The sequence below is a fragment of the Bos javanicus genome, chromosome 24 (genome assembly GCF_032452875.1).
Source record: "Bos javanicus breed banteng chromosome 24, ARS-OSU_banteng_1.0, whole genome shotgun sequence".
NCBI classification, from domain to species: Eukaryota; Metazoa; Chordata; class Mammalia; order Artiodactyla; family Bovidae; genus Bos; species Bos javanicus.
Window position 1 is genome coordinate 24972629 of NC_083891.1, and position 23185 is coordinate 24995813.

Sequence of the window (23185 nt, forward strand, 5' to 3'; positions counted from 1 at the left end):
CCCTTCCTGACCATCACTGGCAGACCGTCTTCCATTTCCATCCTCCTGGTGCCCTGAGCAAATGCTTCTGCAGTGTGGCTCATTCCATGGTTGGCACGGGCTGAGAACTTTTTTTTTTTTTTAGAAATCTTTCATTATATTACATTATATCTATCTCTATGTAACTGTCAACTGTTTCTTATGTCTAGAGAAACAGACTTAGGTCTACCTGCTTCTCTTGGTCAGGCTGTGAAAGCGCGAGGTCAGCCGTGAATGTGCCTCTTCTCTTCTCCCAAAGAGGCGGACCCGGTTCCACCCACTGTCCACCCCACCCCACCTCGGTCACCCAGTCTGAGCGCACTCGGGTTTCATGGTTGTTCTGAAGATAGGGCCCCAGAGCTGCAGGGGATCACACATGCTCCTGATGGGTTACAGTAGCTCTCCTTGGCAGGTGTTTTTTGTTCGCTGGACACTTAAATCTTTATGCTGGTGTTAACTGCGCAGAAATCAAGGCTCGTGTAAGCACTGTATTTGAAACGTTTCTTCCAGCCTCACACCCTCTTGGATGGATAGGTCATCGGTGGTGGTGATGTAGTCCCGCCACTGTAGCACGAGACACCCACTAACTGTTCCCTCACGCCCCCCTTGCCCACTGCAGACGTCACTAATCAGACCCTATTGGTGATAAGCCCGAACAGGACTAAAGATTTTTCTCTTCACGAAGATCCAGGCACTCACTAACAAATGATTTTCTTGTGGTTAAAAATCTATTTGCCATCTGTGCTGTAGCTTATTAAATCAGTATCTTCATATCCATAGTTACTGATGTATTTTAGTACTTTAAAGATTCTTTAAATTAAAAAAAAAAAAAGTGAGGTTAAGTAGATACTTTTTTGAATTCATGATAAGAAATATTTGCTTCCTAGCATTTTTCTACTCAAAACTGACATCGATAGGCTAAAGCTAGGCTGGATGTTCACTATCACTTTCTCACTCACCCCTCTCTCTGTGTGTTTGGCTTTTAAGCAGCGTCACTAAAAGTGAGACGAGCCCCCCCGAGAGCGCTCCCATGTCCTGCTACCCGTGTAACCGAGTGAAGGCAGATTCCGGGGACCCCAAGTCCCCGTGCGGCAGTCCCCCTTCTGAAGCTCTGTCCTCCAGGCTCTCGTGGCCAAACCATTACTCGGGAGCGTCGGAGACCCACACCAGGAGCGACTTCCTGCTGGATCCGAGCCGCAGCTACAGTTACCCCCGACAGAAGACGCCAGGCACGCCCAAGAGAAACTGCCCGGCCGCCTTCGAGCTGGACGGCCGCGAGCTGGCCACCAGCCCGCCTGGGCCGGGCCCCGCGGAGCCCGCGGGCTGTCCCAAGTCGGCCAGCTACTGCCTGGAGCGCTCGGGTGACAGGAGCCTGGCAGGCGGGCCGGCCAAGCAGAGCAGCTCCTGTCCCGCCTTGCCCCCCCGGGCCCCGAGGCCGCTGGAAGAGAAAGCGGCCCCGGACACCCCGCCTCTGCCCCTGCAAATCGACGGTGCTGAGGAAGCCCCCAAGTCCGGGTCGCCGGACCTCTCCGAGGATGTGTACTTCGTCCAGAAGGGCGCGCAGGACCTCCTCTCCACGCCCTACCCCTTCTCGTCGCCAATCCACCTGCAGCTGGCCCCCCGCTCCTGCGGCGACGGGTCCCCGTGGCAGCCGCCCGCCGACCTGTCGGGACTCTCGGTCGAAGAGGTGTCCAAGTCCCTGCGGTTCATCGGGCTGTCGGAGGACGTCATCGTGTTCTTCGTGACCGAGAAGATCGATGGCAATCTGCTCGTTCAGCTCACAGAAGAAATCCTCTCGGAGGATTTCAAACTGAGCAAACTGCAGGTGAAGAAAATCCTGCAGTTCATTAATGGCTGGAGACCCAAAATATAGCCAAATAAGCCCAGCTGGCATGGAGCAAAACTGATAACCCCGTTGTGCTAGATGGGACTGGCTGGGACACAGTTTCATGGATTTCTTTCTTTCTTTTTTTTTTTTTTTTTTGCACTAAAAACCTTCGCTGTAAATAGGGATAAGAGAGAACTCTTACTATGCAGATTATGATTTTTGAATGGTGAACAGGCTATTTTGTACATCAATAAAAATGCTGTACAGAACACTTAGAGGTGTGCCTTGTACGTCACTCAACACTCAACAGCTGCTAAAAGACAAAAGGCATGTTCAGAGAAATACTTCTTACCCAAGTAGGTTTATGCAAGAAGGTCTGATATTTATTTACAAAATAGCCAAAGCTGAGAAACACAAGAAATCTTAAACACACACACACACACACACACACACACTTTTGAACAATTCTCTCCTCTGGGAGAATCAACTTCAGACAATTAACTCTAGTCTGTGCTCTGTTATTTGGACTGCTCAGTGCTAATTGTTTTCCTCTTGTGCCTGAAAATGTTAGTAATATGAAATGACAATGCAGTGTTATGTGCTTGATGGGATCTTTTCATCAAAAGGCATTTTATCAAGTCTTGTGCTGGTAGAGGATATAAGACGTCCTTAGAAATAATAAATCATGACCACAACAATTTATCTGTAGCTGCTAATTTTATTGAGCAGAGAAAAAATACCCAGACTATATATGTGTATGTATATTTATCTAGACATGATACAAATGTATGTTTTCAACATCCCTATGAGTCTGATCTTTTAGGTAACATCTGTTCACTTTCAAATATCCACTGAAAGTTTGGGGCCATTGATTAAGTCGACTCTTAGGAAGAGTGGACAGAATGATGTCAAAAATTCTCAGAATCCTGTCCCTCGAAGCTCGGTCTTATCAGGCTCCAGCATGGAAAACTTGGAACAAACCAGTAGAGAGTCTGTACTGAAGAATTAAGTTGAATTTTAAACCTGTTACAGGCTGGGTTTTGCATAGAATACTCCTGTGCCCATTCATGTCTGGGGAACTGATCATTTCTGTTGAGTGATAATTCTCGGGTTTGAGGGTGTTCTTCTCCCGGTATCTGGTTATTTGGGGTCTGGAGAGCAGTTTTCAGAGCCATGTCTCATGTTCAACATGCTTTGTGCTTTAGGAGCGCTCGGAAGTCAGACACACCACCCTCTGCTTTGATCTGTGCTACGTTTGTTGCATCATTTTTTAGAGCATCAATAAGAGTACTTGTCTAGTTCGGAAACCTCTTCTTTCCTCTCGTCCAGAGAAAATACATGATTTACCATACTTTCATTCCAACAGTTCCAGAACCCAGTCTGACAGTTTTTGCCAAACATGATTAACTATTCCAAAATACGATGGCATCAATATAATTGTTGACTTTTTGAAGGCATATGAATCTTAGAAACATTTTCCATCTCCGAACAGGTTATCATCCTCAGCCCTGCCTTCCTGAAGTCTGTCCCCACATTCCAGATGGACAGACAGCCACCCAGGTGTCAGGATTGGCTTGTATGTTATTATCCGCTCTTCCTGCTCATCAAAATGAGTCCACCAGTGGAAAGACAAAACCCACCAGTTCTAGTTTTGCAGACCTGTTCAATATGGCTTCATTTCCTGCCATGAAAGATATTTTTAATCCATCTCATTGTTTAGAACTGAGGTGAATTGATACATTGTCTCATTTTCCATCTTAAATCTTTTTTTTAAATAAAGCCTCTTTCCCTTCATATGTCTCTCAAAATGCAAATACTCTAGGTTAAAAGTACCCCATAAAAAGAATACCCTGTAAAACTTGTCAGGCTGGGTCACCTCTTCATAAGTAACTGACAAGTCTGTATAGAAGCTTCCAGTACTGCACTTAGACTTTTCCTGTTGGGAAACCATCCTTCAGTGCCAGGGGCAACCCCTTAGGTAAAGTTAACCTCTCAGAACCTTTCTTTAAAAACAGGAGGCTGTTGAATAGTTGCAAGTTTTCTCTGACAAAATCTTGCTGAACCCATTCGTGAATCCTTACGCCCAGACACCGTTCTCAATTCAGGAGGGAGGAATAAGTAGGTTTGAGTTTACTATGAAGGTCGCCCCACATGAACAACTGATTCTTTTTATCTTTTTTTTTCCTTTGGGAAAAAAAAAAAAAAGTTCCTTCTGCTTTTTTTTTTTTTTGTCTTGGCTTATGTATGTTGCGTTTATATTGATGGCAACGTAGAGACTCCTTGAGGGCAGGGACGACATGGCCTTTTAGTCACACACTCACAATTCACTGAGCATCATTTGTGTGCTGGGCACCATGCTAGGATGACTTGACAGGTTGCTATCAAGGACAGTTCCTGCCCTCTTGGAACTCATAATGTTTATATTTAAAACCACAGTTGTTGAGACTGAGTCTGTGTAAGAGAAACGTGAAATCTTCCGAGCAGCTGGATATAGGGACAGTTAAGTGTGCTCTGTCTTTCAAAAAGCCACAGATGGGAAAAATGGCAGCTTCTAGGAAAGGAGTATCAAAGAAACACTACAAGACCATCAGAACTTGGAAAGCGTTGGAGACACAAAACATCTCAGAGCCCCACTGGCTAGTGTTCTTTTTTACTGACTGAAATTTTGTTTTAATTGCTAATAAGTATCTTCTGGCATGTCTGAAGCCACATGGCACCCTGACTAGACAAGGCTTGCATAGCCACAGAGAATCATGACAAGAAATGCAGAACAGGGGTAGGAAGGAGACAGCCCTTCCCCTTCTTGAGCTGCGATTTTGCATTGAAAAGTGGTGTAGAGAGACCCTCACACCCAGAATCGTTTCTAACCAACCAAGTCAGGACAGGACATCTCTGGCAGATGCCTCACAGTCTGTGCACTGACTCCACGGCCTGGGAGAAAGTGTCCAAACAGGACTCTTATTTGGGGTCCTTAAATTCATGGCCAAAATCATCACGACCCCCATCAGAAAGGAAACTCAGCAATAAATCAAACCGAGCAGCAAAAATGTAAAATGTGGGCCTGACTCACACAGGGAGGGCGAACTCAAGCACTCACAGGTCAGTTCCCTCTCAGCATCTCGTAAACGCCTGCATATTCTCTCTCTTTTAAGTTGAGCCGCTCAACTTTATGAACTGTGAAATTTACGTTGAGACCCTTTCAACCCACATATGCTGTTCAAGTTTATGAAGTTGCAGCGAGCTGCCCATTCGACTAAATTGCAGTGTTTATTCTTGTCTCATGTAGAAGTAAAACAATCTTACGGGGAAATATTATGACTGTCCATTCCAACTGTTTTCAGACACATGGGTGAACACTGTCTGGCGACATTCCAGAACCAACTGCATGTTGTCCACACGACTCCTCGAGCAGTTCAGGGAGTGGGTGTGGGTGAATAGAGGGTCCATCATTTAACCAACACTCCGTGTCACACACAAGTCACTACTCATCATGCCTAAAGAGTGTGAGATTAATGTTTTGAATAACAAACTGGTAAAGCAGACAGTTCTCCAAAGACCCTAGCAAACTGTTCAAAGAAATTTCAACTTCAGTCCACCACAAAAGTGAAATCTATTGTTGGACACACAAGACTTTCAGAAACTTACCACCATTATACCAATTCCCACTATTTTTCTCATAATGGCACCAAACTGCTGGGGCAAGAAAAATACAATGGCCAGAGGGCAAATAATGGAAAGTAGGACTTTTACAGGGTGGGGCTGTGGATCTTGTGGAATGCTGATGGCTACTTCTTAGCCAGTCATGTCCTTTAGTCTTCAGAACTTGGTGTTTGAACATTTGTCTCCTTGTGAAAGCCAGAAACAAAGGGTAAACGTGATTTGCGTTAAAACTGTACAAATATCTTCTGTAATTTTGCTGCTCTTAATTTTAAGGCTATGAGTTTTGTAATGAACTTATCGGATTATGAATTTGTTTCCAACCTCATGTTGTAAGGCTCAGATCATTTCTTAACTATAAACATCTTCTCCCATTCTCATATGAAGTTCCCTTTAAAATACTGTTTAAGCTAAGCCTAAAAATTGAACTCCATCAAAAACGTGGGCGTTTTCCTTGACTTAAATGGAAATGGTTTATTCTTTTCGAAGAATTTTGTAACCATCTTTACAGTTTCTTGGCTTGGAACCTGGGGTTAACTACCAGTTAACAGTTGCACTGTTTCCAGAGCGTTATCTATGGGCCCAATGTGTACCTCAAGATAAACATGGTTATGTTGTGTCTAAAAAAAATTTGTCATTGATTTCAGTGGTTCTGAAATGTCTATAAATAAAGAAATTTTAAAAGTTGTTCTTCTGGCATTGGTTCCTTAGTGAGTTGAACCTAGTGCATGGCTTTCCAGACACACTTCCCCATCCTCATGAAGCAGAAGGAAACTTGTCTGAAGAAATTATGAAGATTGCAAGTCCACTCCATATTGACAAGAGATTGAAGACTGGCTATCATATCATAAATGGAAGAAGCTGGGAACCAGGTAACCCAATGGCATGCAAAGAGAATCTAGTACCTGTGCGATCAGGAGATACGAGAAAAGACAAATACAGATGAACTGGTGAGCGTTAAAAGATAGTAGGGAACTTCCCTGGCAGTCCAGTGGTTAGGACACTGCTTCTACTGCAGGGGGCATGGCTTCAATCCCTAGGTCAGGGAACTAAGGAATCCCACATGCCACATGGCTGCAGCCAAAAAAATAAAAGTTTTGAAATTAATTGTTGGTGGGGGAGGGATAAATGAGGAGTTTGCAATTAACAGATACACACTACTACATATAAAACAGATAAACAAGGACCAACTGTATAGCACAGGGAACTATATTCAATATCTTATAATAACAAAGAATCTGAAAAAGAATATAGATTGGGAGATAGATAACTAAATCACTGAAACACCTGAACACTAAATACACCTGGAACAAATGCAACATTGTAAGTCAAATATACAACCAAAACTGGGACTTCCCTGGTGGTCCAGTGGTTAAGAGTCCATGGTCTCCATGCAGGGGGGACATGGGTTCGATCCCTGGTCAGGGAACAGATCCCACATGCCACGTGGTACAGCCAAAAAAAAAAAAGCCAAAAATAAATTACAATTTTTAATAAAAGTAATAATACATGTTCATACCAAGAAAAGCAAAGCAATAGAAATGTGTGTCTCTTTGGCTTATGTATAATTTATATAATTATAATTAACAAGGAGCAGAAGTGATTGAGGGATCTAGAGAAAGACTTGAGCATTCAGCACCCTGCAGCACTCACCAGTCAGTTTTGCAGAGAAGTGGGCGAGTGAACGCAGATTAAGAAAGTTTTTATTGTACTTGAAATAGCATGAAATAGCTCAAGACCATCTTACTGAGCAGTTCAGGGGAAGGTTGAAGGACTGGGGGGAGAATGATCTGAAGTCCTCGTCTGGCTAGGACCTCCCCAGCTTCACAGTCACCAGAGAATCTGCCTGCCTTCTTTTGCTAAACAAAGCATCCCCAAATCATTCCACCTTATCCTTAAACCTTCAACCCTTCTGCCCTATTTCACTGCAACTAAACCCGCCAGGGGGCCCCTTTCCTGATTTCAGGCATGTGTGTTGGATGAACCTATAGGATTGACATCACTGGGCTAAAATGTCCAAGGATCTACCCCAAGTTTCTAGAAGTACGTACATCAGCTATACACGAGGACATGTGAGTCCCCCAAATTGAATACTGCTGAGTAAATTGAGTTTAGAAATATATTTGGTTAGAAGACTCACAGATGTAGAGAACAAACCAGTGATTGCCAAGGAGGAGGCAAGTAGAAGGGAAGGATTGGGGGTTTGGAATGAATGTACAAACTAGTCTATCTAGAATGGATAAACAACAAGTTCCTACCGAGTAGCACAGGGAATATTCAATGTCCTGTGATAAACCATTATGGGAAAGAATATGAAAAAGAATATATATATATATAACTGAATCATTTTGCTGTACAGCAGAAATTAACACAACATTGTAAACTGACTTGAATACAATAAATTTAAAATTTTTTAAAAAGAAATATATTGGGTTAGAATCAGATATCCTCCAAATCTGACCTATCTGAGGTTAGAAGAAGCCAAATCACTGAAAACAGTGAGTAGGCGCTGGTAAATTCTTATTTCACTGAAACGAGTTTTCCCAGAAGCAGTCCCCTCCCCCACCTCAGCCCTTCCATGCTTAGCTACTCACACGTATCCTTCAGGATTTACCAAGCAACATCCCCCAAGCTGATTTGGTCTCAGGTCTCTGTGCTGACATCCTTCTGCCTACCCTTTTGAGCTGTAAGTCTTTGGTATGAAGGCTTTTGTCTTCATTGTCATATCTTCAAAAGTAATGCTACTTGAGGTTCTACCGAATGATGGCATGATTACATCACATTCCTAATGGCGGCCAGTCTTCATACCATCAAGATCAAGACCCTGGAGCTACATAACAACAATGAAGTAAAGTCAAAAGGATGACAAATGAAATCTGTGGTCATCATAAAACCTCTAAGACTAAAAGAGGGTAAGATAAGGACCTATTTAGAGATTCCAGATCGAGTTTGTATCACTTGCCAAAGAAAAAATTTTTTCTTCGAACAGTTTGATGAAGGCAATGCATTCAGTTCTTTAATGGATGTCAAGTGAACTAGGAAAGATCAGTGTGTTTCTGTGGGTTGATTCGAATGTTGGCTCTCAAAGACACAGGCCATTGAAGACTTGGATGGATGACCTAAGCTCAGTGATCTCAGGACCAGAAGCATGATGGGTAAAGATAAAAACCAGTTTGTGCTCCCAGAAGCACAGCTGGTGAGGAGCAGCCATGGGCAGACCACAGAGGTTTAGAGCCAGAGAGAACCTTGGAAATGAGCTGGTCCGATCTCCTAGCTTTGTTGGAATGAAAGCCATGGAGGGTAAATGACCTCCCTGAGATCATATATGGTTTGTGACAGAACCAGAGCTGGAAATAAAACCCATTTTGTAATCATTCCCGGGGCTTCCCAGGTGGCACTAGTGGTTCAAAACAAAAAAAAACCACCTGCCAATGCACGAGACATAAGAGATGTGGGTTCGATCCCGGGGTCAGGAAGATCCCTTGGAGGAGGGCATGGCAACCCACTCCATTATTCTTGCCTGGAAATTTTCATGAACAGAGGAGCCTGGTGGGCTATAGGCCATGGGGTCACAAAGAGTCAGCCATGACTGAGTGACTTAGCACGCATGCTCTCATTCCCCTACAAACTTGTCTCTCAATTTCCTTCACTTTTAACTTATAAAAATAACATTTCATGGGTTTTTTGAAAGCACATGGAATGCCCTACCCTGGTCCTCCAACTTCTCTTTCTTCTAAGGCTAAAAATAGGAAATGATACTGAGTTGATGTTCCCTCCAGTTTTGTTTGGTAACAAAATAAACATCTCCTGCTTGTAAAATGGAGGCTCTGAGCATGTCTCCTGCTTTCTGACCAAAAACTGTGACTCAGTGGAGATACTGAGACAGGTATAAGATGAAAAAATGTTTAAAAAATCCAAACTTAAATGTCCAACAACAGATGAATGGATAAAGAAGATGTGAAATATATGTACAATCGCATATCACTCAGCCTTAATGAAGAGTGAAATAATGCCGTTGGCAGCCACCCGGATGGACCTAGATCATCATACTAAGTGACGTCAGTCACAGGAAGACAATTAGCATAGATATCACTTATACATGGAATCTAAGACAGACTCAAAGACATAGAAAACAAATTCAATGGTTACCAAAGGAGAAAGGGAGTGGAGGAATAAATGAGGAATTTGGGGTTAACAGATGCACACTACTCTATATAAAATAAATAACAAGGATCTACTGTGTAGCATAGAGAATTATATTCAATATCTTGTAATAATGTTTAATGGAAAAGAATCTGAGCAAGAACATACATATATAATGTGTATACGTAGCACTGAATCACTTTTCTGTACACCTGAAATATTCAAATTCCACTATACTTCAATTTTAAAAAGTCCTCCCCCAAAAAACCTACACATAGAGCATACACACCTTTTATGCCACTGTACCCGAGGAAGCCCCTAGGAAGAGTACAAACTGGGGCACCGTGTCAAAGAGGCAGCTGTAGTACTAACCGTGGCCACAAGGTGTCGGGCTTTTCCAACCAGCCAATAACTGCCCACGGATCACTCCAGTCCAGCCTTAGTACAGAGTAAAGTTTTAAAACTCTCCTCTCTGGTGGTGGTCTCTATATTCCCTTCACTTTCCCACTTTCCTTAGTTAGCCAAAGGCATTCGAATCCTGAAGTTATATAAATAGAAAGAAGTGGCTCAAAAGAGATGAGGGATTTGAAAATGGAGGCGCTGTGCAGTTTCAAATTTAAGCCACATTTCCACAGAGAAATTTTCAAAGTGCAAAACTGACCTGTCAGCTTTTTTTTCCTGCTCCTTCTTGCAGTCTTTGGAATTTTGAAAGTGAATGGGGCAAATCAGAAGCTTTTGCATAAAGGAAATTGTAGTTCTTTTTTTCCCCCATTGATTGGTTTTGAGCAACAAAAAACCCTTAACCAAAAACAAAAGCTATCAAGTCGATTTTCTTTTTTTTTTTTTTATTTTTTAAATTTTTTATTCCTTTATTTCTCATGTGTTCCGCATCCTGAACCCTCCTCCCTCCTCCCTCCCCATACCATCCCTCTGGGTCGTCCCAGTGCACCAGCCCCAAGCATCCAGCATCGTGCATGGAACCTGGACTGGCATCTCGTTTCATACATGACATTTCACATGTTTGAAGATTGAGACAGTGTATGTCTTCCAGTCCTCTTTCACATTAACAACCAAACCATGAACCAACCTAACTGATTCTGAAGAACAAAGGAAAGATGAACTCTAACAAAGAGAATATCAGACCTCAGTTTGGGCATAAACGTGTTTATGCTTCATTCTTTGCTTTTTCCTACTCTCAGTTTAGCACAGTTATTAATAAAATAAAGGAAGTCTCTTTTTCAACTTTTAAGGAGATGACTGATTTTACAAATTCAGTAAGCTACCAATAATTTCAGATGTAGTTTAAGTTGCTATAATCATGCTTACCTGTTTCTATCAGGTTTCGATGGTTTTTGAATCCCATGGGAAAATGGGACTTTCCTTCACTTTGTAAAATGATTGGCTATCCTGGTTCCATGTTTCTGTCCTGGTTACCCTGTCCTACACACAAAGACCCTTACTTTCGGTTCCTGGTCTGTGCAAAAGCTGTAGATACGCTGGTTCTGCATTTGTATCCTATTCCCCTCCCCCACCCCACAGTTTGAAAAGTCAGCAATGAAAATTATCACTGAAGCAAAACCTGAAACCAGGATAGCCAACCATTTCACAAGGTGAGGAGCGGTGTTTGTGTGACCTAGCTTCCGCTCTTGGCACAATCCCATTTTTTCCCACGAAACTCACTATTCACTGAAATCTGATTAAAAACACAGGTGAGCATGGTACTCGCTGTGTACGCCAGTTATCAGGGGGCACATTTCGAAGAAATCAGATTTCCCTTTATTAATCAGCCTGGATGATAGAAAGATATGGGAGTGACTTGTGTCAGCAGAAGGAAGAGGCAGCCCACTCAGACACCACTACTACAGTAACTCATAAAGTACTGGGATCCACAGATCAGTTAATAATTGATAGTTTATTTGGAAGGCTGAGATAACTTATCTTTCACAGATACTAATTGCAACAGAACATTTTGAAATATGGGCTGGGAAAATGAAGCACACATTTCCTTATTCAGTTAGCTGCTGGGTGTGCTATTAGTTAACCCTTTGAGAGAGGTCTTGTTCATTTATTTGCCTTACCATGTTGCCAATGTTGGCCATATTTAGAGCATCCATCTTCCATTCATAGGCTTTGTCCCCTGCTGACTGTCATCCAGGGTCAGGGTGTCATTTGCAAGCAGGAAGTTTCATAGAGAAATCAACAGTTGTTGCTAGAATTGAGGATTTTATACCCATGTATTTTCAGCCCTCCCAACACTCAAGTTCTAGGTTGTGGATTATGCCACTTCCAGACCCTGACCTAAATCAGCTCCTCTCCTCACCAAGCGCTGTGGGTCTCTGTATTCACAGTAGTGGCCCTGCCTCCTGCCTCTCCACCCCTGCAATCTGGGTTCCTTCTCGCACCTCCTTCCCTGAGGCTTCTTAGATCTTAACTCAGTCTGAATTTCACATATCCCTGAACCTCCTTTTTGGTCTATCACCAGTTAGTTCACTACAATGCCAGTCTCTAACCTGACTTTCACAAATGTGTCCTTGCTCACAGCCAAAGCGATCCACCAGGCAAACAACACTGGAGAGACCGGCTGAACTCATAGACAGATGGAAGAAGGCAGGGCGGCTGGTGTGCGGTTGTCTGGGTTTATTAACTGAAGTAATTTGGGGGCCCGGCCTTCCATCGTTCCCAGAGAGTAACAATTTGCTTTTTCAATCCTGGCTGTATGAATGCTAAAGGCAGGTTTGAAATTAATTTCAGTATCAATAAAATATTTACCAGCCAGCCCCTCACCCTCTAGCACATCCCTGAGGTACATTCCCTTAGAGGAAAGTGCGTCTCATTTGCAGCCTGAATGTTGGGATGGCTGAGGGTACAGGGGTACCAAATCCTCAATTCTAGCAACAACTACTGATTTCCTTCTAAACTTCCTCCTTCCAAATCACACCCTGAACCTGGGCGACAGTCAGCAGGGGACAAAGCCTACGAATGGAAGATGGAGGTTGCCAACACCCAGTTTTCCTCTGATTCTCAGCCCTGGCACCAAACCCAGCTGGTCAAGGTCACGGAGTCACTTCCTGCTTCTCATCCCGACGTGGGGCTCCCTGGCTGCAAAGAGGCTCCCCTTGAGATGTGTATTTAGGCCTTCCCAGGCCTTCTGTAGTTTCTATGTGCAGCTGGTCCCTCAACATGAGCTACACGTGTGCTTGCTTACAGCCCAGGTATCCAGCAGGTGTGTACACATACAGCCACACCCATGCTGTGAACAAACATCCTCCCAAAGACTCACTGTCTAAACCCATGTGGAAGTGGGCCCAATAATGAACCAGAGACCTCTTCACAACTGCGCCCTCAGCTGCACAGACAGCCAGCAGAGAAGCTCTGAAACGCTGCCCAGACAGGTTTGATGGGTCTCCCACACGTGCATCCATCCTTTTCTTCAGGATGGAAGCTGAGGGAGGGTGTATTTTTCTAGTGACAAATATTTGACACCTTTGGAGTCCATTCAAGTCAGAGTCCCGCTCTTTATTATTGGTGTGGCTATGACATCATCTTCTGACCTATAAAATAAGACTGACAGCTACCCCTTAGAGTGGTGATGAAAATTAAATGAGTTGATATACGTGAAGCTCCTGACAGGCCACTTAGTTCAAAGAAAGACTCAGTTCTGTTTTGAAATAGAATTAAACTTTTCCCTTTTAAAATGAGGGAAAAGATGGTGTGGGAATATTCCTTCTGACCATCCATTCATTCAGCAAGTACTTCTTGAGGATATATTATGTTTTCTGACAGACCAAGTACAAAAGCTGTTCTGAGTGCATAAGACACAAGCTAATGGTTTACAGACAGTTACACGATAGTAAAAATCATTTATTAATTACTGTGTTCCATTCACTAAAACTTGGGAAATCACATACACGATCTCATTTAACTTACACGGAAGCAGTAAGAGGTAATTCCTTGGTGGCTCAGCTGGTAAAGAATCTGCCAGCAATGAGGGAGACCTGGGTTCGATCCCTGGGTCGGGAAGATCCCCTGGAGAAGGGAAAGGCTGCCCACTCCAGTATTCTGGCCTGGAGAATACCGTGGGCTGTATATTCCATTGGGGTCGCAAGGAGTCGGACACCACCGAGCGACTTTCACTTTTCACTCTCACTATTGTCACTCCCGTTTTTGTTTTTATTTATTTATTAACTGGCCTTACCACACAGCTTGTGGGATCTCAGTTCTCTGACCAGGGATCAAATTGGGCCCCTTGGCAGTGAAAACACAGAGTCCAAACCACTGGACCGACAGGGAATTCCTTATTCCTGTTTTTATAGATGAGGAGACAGCCTAAAAGGGCAAGTCATCCGAGATCACACAGCAAGCAAGCAGCTAACCCTGGATGCAAACACGGGGCTCTCTGACTCGAGTCCGGGCTCCGATGTGGGAACACGTGCTCTTGGAGCTCATCGGACAGGTGGTCACTGCGACTTGGAGACCAGAGATGACCTCCTGTAGAAGTGGATCTGAAGGAGAATCTGGAGCGTGGGTGGGGGTTGTGGAATGAAGGGGAGCTGGGAGAAGGTGAAGGATGTGAGAGGGGAGAGGGCGGTATTGGCAAGGTCCTGGAGATACAACAGAGCGCAGAGTCACTGATGTGAATTGTTCAGTGGGGCTGCGGCGTGGCAAATAGAGAGCATCAGTGAGAAATGAAGCAGCCGGGGGAGGCCTCTCCAGGAAGGCCGTGGCACCGCAGGCCAGGGAGGTTGGCCTTCATCCCGAAAGCGGTGGGGAAACGTTGTCATTGGAAGCAGGGAGCCACAGGATGGCTGGGAATGTGGGTGGCAGGGGGTGTGGGTTATGAGGAAGCCAACTTGATTGTGGGGAAAGCCATTAGAAGCAATTAGAGGAAGGCCTAAATAGACATTTCTCCAAGGAAAGCATGTAACTGGCAACAAATACATGAAAGAAGGCTCAAATCACTCATTATTAGAGAAATGCAAATCAAAACCACACTGTGGTATCACCTCAGTCTGGTCATCATCAAAAACCTACAAACAATACATTCTGGAGGGGGTGTGAAGAAAAGGGCACCCCCCTGCACTGATGGTGTGACTGCAAATTGGTACAGCCACTATGGAGAACAGTACGGCGGTTCCTTAAAAAACTAAAAATAGAGCTACCATATGACCCCACAATCCCACTCTTAGGCATATATACAGAGAAAACCATAGTTTGAAAGGATACATGCACCCCAGTGTTCACTGCAGCACTGTTTACAATAGCCAGGACATGGAAGGAGCCTAAACGTCGGTACACAGAGGAATGGATAAAGAAGACATGGTACCTCTATACAATGGAATACTGCTCTGCCATAAAAAGAAATGAATTAGCGCCATTTGCAGAGATGTGGATGGACCTGGAGGTCGTCCTACAGGGTGAAGGAAGTCGGAAAGAGAAAAAACAAATACATCACCTATATGTGGAATCCAGAAAAACGGTAGAGATTAACATATTTGCAAAGCAGAAATAGGATCACAGATGTAATCACAGATGTAGAAAACAAACTCATGGTTACCAAGGGGGGATTAATTGGGAGATTGGGACTGATCTGCAAATATACTACTATGCATGAAATAGATAACTAATGAGAATCTACTGTACAGCATAGGAAACTCTACTCAATGCTCTGTGGTGACCTAAATGGGAAGGAAATCTGAAAAAGAGGGGATATGTGTTTGAAAAAAAAAAAAAAGGCAGCAGTTAGGAAGCACATAGATAATCTATGCAAGGGGTGAGCTGTTCTTGGTGGGGTAGCACCAATGGGGACATAGATAAATAGACTGACTAGAGCAGTGTTTAGGAGGTGAAACAAAAGGACTCAGTAGTTGCTCCAACACAGCAGGTACTACTTCAAAATTAAGCACCTACGGCCCCAGGTGCCTATGACTCTCAAACGTGCACCACTTCCCCTCCTAATACAACATGAGACTGGAAAATACAAGTGTGATATTATGATAGTTTTCAGAGATATGAACAGAAACAACAGAATATGAATTTAATGATAAATGCTGGTGCCTAATCCAGACTCTCCACTGGACCTGTCCTGGTTGGAAGGATGAACCAGGAGTTCAGTCACAAAGCGTCACCCGGTGGAGCTGGGCAGGAATTTGCCAAGGCAGTATCCTAACTAGGGATATCCTCCTGTCCTCTGAAACCACAGGGAGCCTGTGTGCGTGTGTGCTAGGTCACTTCAGTTGTGTCTGGCTCTTTGTGATCCCATGGACTATGGCCCGCCAGGCTCCTCTATCCATGGGATTTTCCAGGCAATACTGGAGTGGGTTGCCATGCCCTCCTCCTGAGGATCTTCCCGACCCAGGATCGAACCAGGGTCTCTTATGTCTCCTACGTTGGTAGGAGGCTTCTTTACCACTAGCGCCACCTGGGAAGCCCCATGGGGAGCCTGGGATGTCCCCAAAGTCAGAGGCTGCACGACTGGTTCCCCAGAGGCGCTAGTGGCTGCACTTGCACTGGGCGGGGCCGTGGAGCAGAGGCTGTCCTCAGTGTGCCTGCGGCAGCACCAGGGGAACGGGGCTCACGGCTCCTGGGAGTGGAGGGAAGGAGGGACTGAGGACCGCCTCCAAGGTGCCCACTTGGGCAACTGGAGAGAAAAGAACCTGAGGAGCAGCTGGGAAGGGCATGCTGTTTCAGCTTTGGGTATGCTGTGTTTCAGGCCATCTACCCTTTTAGCTACACAGAACAAAACCAACAACTACAGCCGTTTAGTTGAGAAGCAGGGGGGTGTTTTCCTCAGTAACAAGAAGCCCAAAGATGGCATGTAAGGCTTGTGCACCTGCTCAGGGCCACCATCCAGAAACCAGGACGGCTCAGGTCTCCTGCAGCACCAGCCTCGCCCGTGGCTTTTGTCCTCATGATTATGACTCGGATCCTGTACCTACAAACATTTGTTTCCTGACTTTTAAGAAGAAAGCAAGCTCGGAAGTATGAAGAGCAAAAGACTCATGCCATTGATTCAGTCCTTTTTTAAGTCTCATAGATTTCCACTTGGCCCAAGCTAGGTCACACGACCACCCTGGTGGCAAATGTCGCATAGGTGAGTATCTTCACCCATGAAGAAATCAGGGCTCTAAGAGCAAAGGAGATGAGGTCAGATACTGGAGAAGCAACCAGCAGTGTCTACATGGGCTCTTATGCAACATCACTGCCCCAGTGTTGACCACTGGAATGCAGCCTTCCTGCTGGAGATATTTCTGATACATGAGTCAGCAGTTGAGGACAGAATTGAGCTCTAGAACAAGTTAGGTCGTTAACTCTCCAGGATCACATACTTATTCTTGCCTGTATTTTCAGTTGTCTCAAACCCATCAAAAATTTGAGACATGCTATAGATTATACCCACTGGAAATGCATAATGCTATTAGTATATTAAAGACTCTGAGAAATTCTCAATAAGAAACTACTAACTATGCTGGCTGTTAGTCGCTCAGTCATGTCCAACTCTTTGCAACCCCATGGACTGTAGCCTGCCTGGCTCCTCTGTCCATGGGATCTCCCAGTCAAGAATACTGGAGTGGGTTGCCATTTCTTTCTTCAGGGAAACTTCCTGACCTAGGGATGGAACCCACATCCCCTGCCTCGGCAGGTGGATTCTTTACCACTGAGCCACCATTATTTCTCCAACGTTCCCTAGACTGTGCTTTGGAAAGATGGTGAAGGCTAGTACCTAGAGATCATCTAGTTTAGTTCAAGATGTGGCTAACTAAGAATTAAACTGTGGGAAGGATATAAGAAATATGAGATCTCCACCCCATGTAATAGTAAGTACAAAGCCAGTTTCCTGGACAGGCAACTTAGATAGTCATACAACCCCAAGCATGTAATCTTGTTCCCCTTCCCAGGGGCTGCTGGGGCTCTATCTGTCCCTTAGGTCCTAACCATGGGTTCCTGTTGACCAATCAGAGGTCCAGGTTGCCAGAACCATTACTGTCCTAAGTCCTGAATGGGCCAATCAGAAGGCTAAGTAATTGTGACTGACTGACATTGGGTCCTGAGTAGACCAATTGGGAGCCTAAGAAACAATGACTCTTTGATGTCCTGGATTCTTAGTAAACCAATTAGAAAGCTAAGTGACAATAACCCTTTCATGGCCTGTCTTGAATAGACCAATCATCAGGACACCAGGTAACAATGACCCACTGGTCTCTCATATTATGAATAGAACAATCTAGAAGTCTGAGAGACAATAGCCTCTTCATAATCTGGGTCTGACTGGGCCAGCCAAGGGTTCAGATTTCTGTCAAGAATAAAGGTCCAAACACCGAAGACACCCTTCCTCCACAAAGATTGCAATCCAATGGGCCACACTCAGTGGCTGTGGGGGGCTGCCAGAGCCAAGAGCCCCACCCTTCACTGATCATAGTACCTACTGGTCCAGGGTTGATGATGGACAGAGCTTGGAGGGGGCATTGTGTCCCTCCTGTACTCTCAGTGTTTGCTGCCCACTCTCCTCCGTGCCCACCTGCAGCTATTTTTTTAAATTTAGTATCACCTGGTGGTTATGGTGGAGGTAGGGGATGGGCCTTCCCCACAACCTCCACCCCCACTGCAACCAGTCCTCCCTACTTAATAAACTACCAGAATTAAAAACAAAAACAAAAAAGGTACCGCACATCTGGGTTAATGCTCTCCTGTTGCCCTCTTGAAATTAATTTTAACTAGTGGCTCCAAATTTTCCAGGTGGTGCTAGTGTCAAAGAACCTGGCTGCCGATGCAGGAGACCTCAGAGATGCAGGTTCTATCCCTAGGTCTGGAAAATCCCCTGGAGGAGGGCATGGCAACCCACTCCAGTATTCTTGCCCGCAGAATCCCATGGACAGAGGAGCCTGGCGGGCTACAGTCCATGGGGTCGCAGAGTCGGACACTACTGAAGCGACTTAGCACGCACGCCGAATTTTCATTTTGCACTGAGCCAGGCAAACTCTGTGGCCAGTCTCAAACCAGCAGGATAAGAGACAAATGTACGGTGCTTCCTATTTTTAGCTTTTTCCTACTTAAGAAGGAGTTGCCTGCTAGTTGAAGTACATTTACCCTTCTTGCTGATACATATCAGCATATGTGAAAATTTTAAGACATAGAAGTGTGCTGTTAATTAACCCTCTTCCCTTACTCTGGTTTTTGGAATGGGGGATGTCAAGTTCGCATTATGGGTAGTGAAGAGAAATTAGCCTCACTTTATCATAAATGAATATGAAGGGGAATTTAAAGAAAACTTTTTTTTAAAGAGAAAAAAAATTAAAGGTTCTAATCTTTGCATTAGGGAAGGGAGTCATATTTTATTATGTTCAACATGAAGGAGAGTACATGGTCTCTGCATGGGTGTGTGCTCAGTCACTTCTGCTGTGTCTGACTCTGTGTGACGCCTTGGACTGCATCCTGCCAGGCTCCTCTCTCCCTGGGATTCTCCAGGCAAGAATACTGGAGTGGGTCGCGCGTCCTCCTCCAGGGGATCTTCCCGACCCAAGGATCGAACCTGCCTCTTATGTCTCCTGCATCAGCAGGTGGGGTCTTTACCACTGTTGCCACTGGGAAGCTCACATGGCCTCTAGTGGTGCCCAGTTGGCTGATAGATTGAAACAGTGGTTGATGAGCGAATGGGTTTGACAAAGCCCGTCCAGACATTAGGGAACCTCTCCAGACAAGCCAGAGCCAAGATCTAGGCACCACCCCCTGCAGACTCTGGTGAAGGACAGACTCTATTTTTCTACCTCCAATCAATCTTTTTGTGAAGTTTATCTGTTGTTCTGGAACTTAAATTTATGCCAGAGCAGCAGCTGTCTCCTGACCACAAAGCTCCCTCGATAAAAGCCCCAGAACACAAAAGCCACAACCATAAATCTAACTGGTCCTCCACACTGAAGGAAATACCTAAAAACAGGAATAAAACGGGCATAATTGAGAGCTGGGTTGGAGCTCCTCGCAATCAGGAATGTCTTTTGAAATCTCTGAATGTTGACAAGAATGATGTGATGATAGAAACAGACTTGCCCACAAGTCAAGTCAAAAACCAAAACTTTTTAGAAGTCGATTTTTTTATCCTTCACTCCAGGCAAGTACTTTTTACTTTTCCCTGTTCTACCACTTCAAGCCTAAAATGTATTTACATGAACAGCCCCCATCACCACAACCCCCATGAGTCGAATGCAACACGGCATTACAGGAAAAGCAAAGTGCCGTCTGCCACAGAGGATGGTTGGTGAGTGAGTGTACGGCTCCGTCTAGAATAACCCACGTCTTAACTTTCTTTACCTTTGCAAAGCTTAACAGAGTCTTGGGAGAAGTATAGACGGAATGAAGTTGCTTTTAGGAAGCAAGAGCCACATTTTCATTTCTTTGAAAGAGGAAAATTAAGCCCAACAGAAGAACAAAAAGATCCTAACAAAGCTTTTGTATTAGCAAAAAGAGGAAAGGAGAGTCTTTGTTATTATTTGTCATGGAAAATGGCAAGATAATGAACCATTAGGGATTGACCTTTTCGCTGGAAGAAAAGAGCTGGTATTTAGATTCCTTTTCTGAGTCAGGATCTAGGTCTAATCCTCTGTATGTCTCCTACATGGCAACCACCACAACCATTTCTTGGCAGTGGGTGTTTGGTAATATCTGTTGGTTATTTGATGGGTGAGTAGGTGGGTGAGTGCATGGGCTGGTTGGTGGATTTAAATTCAGAAATCTCTTTTCTTTTCTTCTCTAAGGACTTTTTTCTCATTTTCCTGGCCTCTGTCCTGTGGTGCCTGAGGCTGGCTGTCTTCTAAATACTGTTGTTTTTTTTTAAATAATTGCATTTATTTATTTTTAATTGATTGATAATTACTTTACAGTATTGGCTTGATTTCTGTTATACACCAACATGAATTAGCCATAGGTGTACATATGTCCCCTCCCTCTTGAACCTCCCTCCCACCTGTGACCCCTTCCCACTTCTCTAGATTATCACAGAACCCTGGATTGAGTTTCTGGAGTCCTACAGCAAATTTCCATTGGCTATCTATTTTACATATGGTAGTGAACCTCAATGGAGAAGGCAATGGCACCCCACTCCAGTACTCTTGCCTGGAAAATCCCATGGACGGAGGAGCCTGGTAGGCTGCAGTCCATGCGATTGCTAAGAGTCAGGCACGACTGAGCGACTTCACTTTCACTTTTCACTTTCATGCATTGGAGAAGGAAATGGCAACCCACTCCAGTGTTCTTGCCTGGAGAATCCCAGGGATGGGGGAGCCTGATGGGCTGCCGTCTATGGGGTCACACAGAGTCAGACACGACTAAAGCGACTTAGCAGCAGCAGTGAGTCTCAATACTGTTTGAACCAGCATGCATGTACCCATCAGTTCAGTTCAGTTGCTCAGTCATGTCGACTCTTTTTGACCCCATGGACTGCAGCATGCCAGGCTTCCCTGTCCATCACCAACTCCCAGAGCTTGCTCAAACTCATGTCCATCAAGTTGGTGATGCCATCCAACCATCTCATCCTCTATCATCCCCTTCTCCTCAAGCCTTCAATCCTTCCCAGCATCAGGGTCTTTTCAAATAAGTCAGTGCTTTGCATCAGGTGGCCAAAGTATTGGAGTTTCAGCTTCAGCATAGTCCTTCCAATGGATATTCAGGACTTATTTCCTTTAGGACTGACTGGTTTCATCTCCTTGCAGTCCAAAGGACTCTCAAGAGTCTTCTTCAGCACCACGGTTCCAAAACATCAATGCTTCTGCAGATCAAGATGGCAGAGTGGTAGAAGGACATGCACTCATCTTCTGCAAGAATTCCAAAATTACAACTCTCTCTAAACAACCATCAACATGAGAATGCTGGATCCCACCAAAAAAAGATACCCCACGTCCAAGGGCAAAGGAGAAGCCCCAGCAAGATGGTAGGAGGGGCGAAATCACATTTAGAGTCAAACTCCATACCCGCCAGAGACGATCGGAGGGCTCAAACAAAGCCTTGTGTGCACCAGGACCCAGAGACCCCACAGAGACTGAGCCAGACCTCTGTTTGAGTCTCCTGTGGAGGTACAGGTCAGAGGCCTGCTGCAAGGACAGGGGCTCTGGGTGCAGCTACCTGGGTCACTCAGCCTGTGGCATAAGCTCTCTTGGAGGAAGTCACCATTAACCCCACCATAGAGCTGCCAAGCAGATGACCCACAAACTGAAGAACAATTATGCCAAAGAAATTCTCACAGTGTTAAGAAAATTCTAGGACCCACAACAGATTTCCTAACCTGGGGATCCAGCAAAGGGACTGAGATCCCCCAGAGAATTAGACTTTGGAGGCCAGTGGGATTTGATTATAGAACTTACACAGGACTGGGAAAACAGACTCTTGGAGGTCACAGACAATGCCTTTTGTGCACCAGGGCCCAGGAGAAAGGAGCAGTAACCCACAAGAGACTGACCCAGATTTGCCTGTGTGTGTCCAGGAGTCTCTGACAAAGGCATGGGTCGACGGTGGTCTGCTGCAGGGTCGAGGGCACTGAGTGTGGCGATGTGTGCAGAGGACCTTTTGAAGGAAGTCTCTATTATCTTCATTACCTCCACCATAGTTTGGTCTCAGGTCAAAACAAGAGGGAGGGAACACAGCGCTGCCCATCAACAGAAAGTTGGATTAAAGATTTATTAGCAGGGACCTGCCCATCAGAATGGAGAAGGAAATGGCAACCCACTCCAGTGTTCTTGCCTGGAGAATCCCAGGGACAGGGGAGCCTGGTGGGCTGCCGTCTATGGGGTTGCACAGAGTTGGACACGACTGAAGTGACTTAGCAGCAGCCCATCAGAATAAGACCCAGTTTCCCCCACAATCTGTCCCATCAGGAAGCTTCCATAAGCCTCTTATCCTTACCCATCAGAGGGCAGACAGAATGAAAACCACAATCACAGAAAATTAATCAAAGCGATCACATGGACCACAGCCTTGTCTAACTCAGTGAAACTATGAGCCATGGCACGTAGGGCCACCCAAGATGGATGGATCATGATGAAGAGTCCTGACAAAATGTGATCCACTGGAAAAGGGAATGGAAAACTACTTCAGTATTCTTGCCTTGAGAATCCCATGAACAGTATGAAAAGGCAAAAAGATATTACACTGAAAGATGAACTCTCCGGGTCAGTAGGTGCCCAACATGTTACTGGAGAAGAGTGGAGAAAAAACTCCAGAAACAATGAAGAGACAGAGCCAAAGCAAAAACAACACCCACTTGTGGATGTGACTAGTGATAGAAGTAAAGTCTGATGCTGTAAAGAGCAATATTGCATAGGAACCTGGAATGTCAGGTCCATGAATCAAGGCAAATTAGAAGTGGTCAAACAGGAGATGGCAAGAGTGAACACTGACATTTTAGGAATCTGTAAACTAAAATGGACTGGAATGGGCGAATTTAATTCAGATGACCATTATATCTATGACTTTGGGCAAGAATCCCTTAGAAGAAATGGAGTATATATTTACTGTCATTTTAACATGCATCCCTCATAGTCAACAAAAGAGTCTGAA

At 44.7% G+C, this 23185-nt stretch overlaps 1 protein-coding gene across 2 annotated transcripts in view; it reads left to right on the forward strand.

Moving 5' to 3' along the window:
* Positions 1–6190, forward strand: part of GAREM1 (GRB2 associated regulator of MAPK1 subtype 1) — a 236071-nt gene extending 229881 nt beyond the window's left edge. Inside the window, exon 6 of one of the 2 annotated variants that reach the window (XM_061399653.1) lies at positions 1006–6190. In XM_061399653.1, the coding sequence (XP_061255637.1) occupies positions 1006–1891 (886 nt within the window). In that variant the 3' untranslated portion in view covers positions 1892–6190. The remainder of the gene's footprint in view (positions 1–1005) is intronic. The other variant, XM_061399654.1, reaches the window with a different exon arrangement.
* Positions 6191–23185: the final 16995 nt, after the last annotated feature.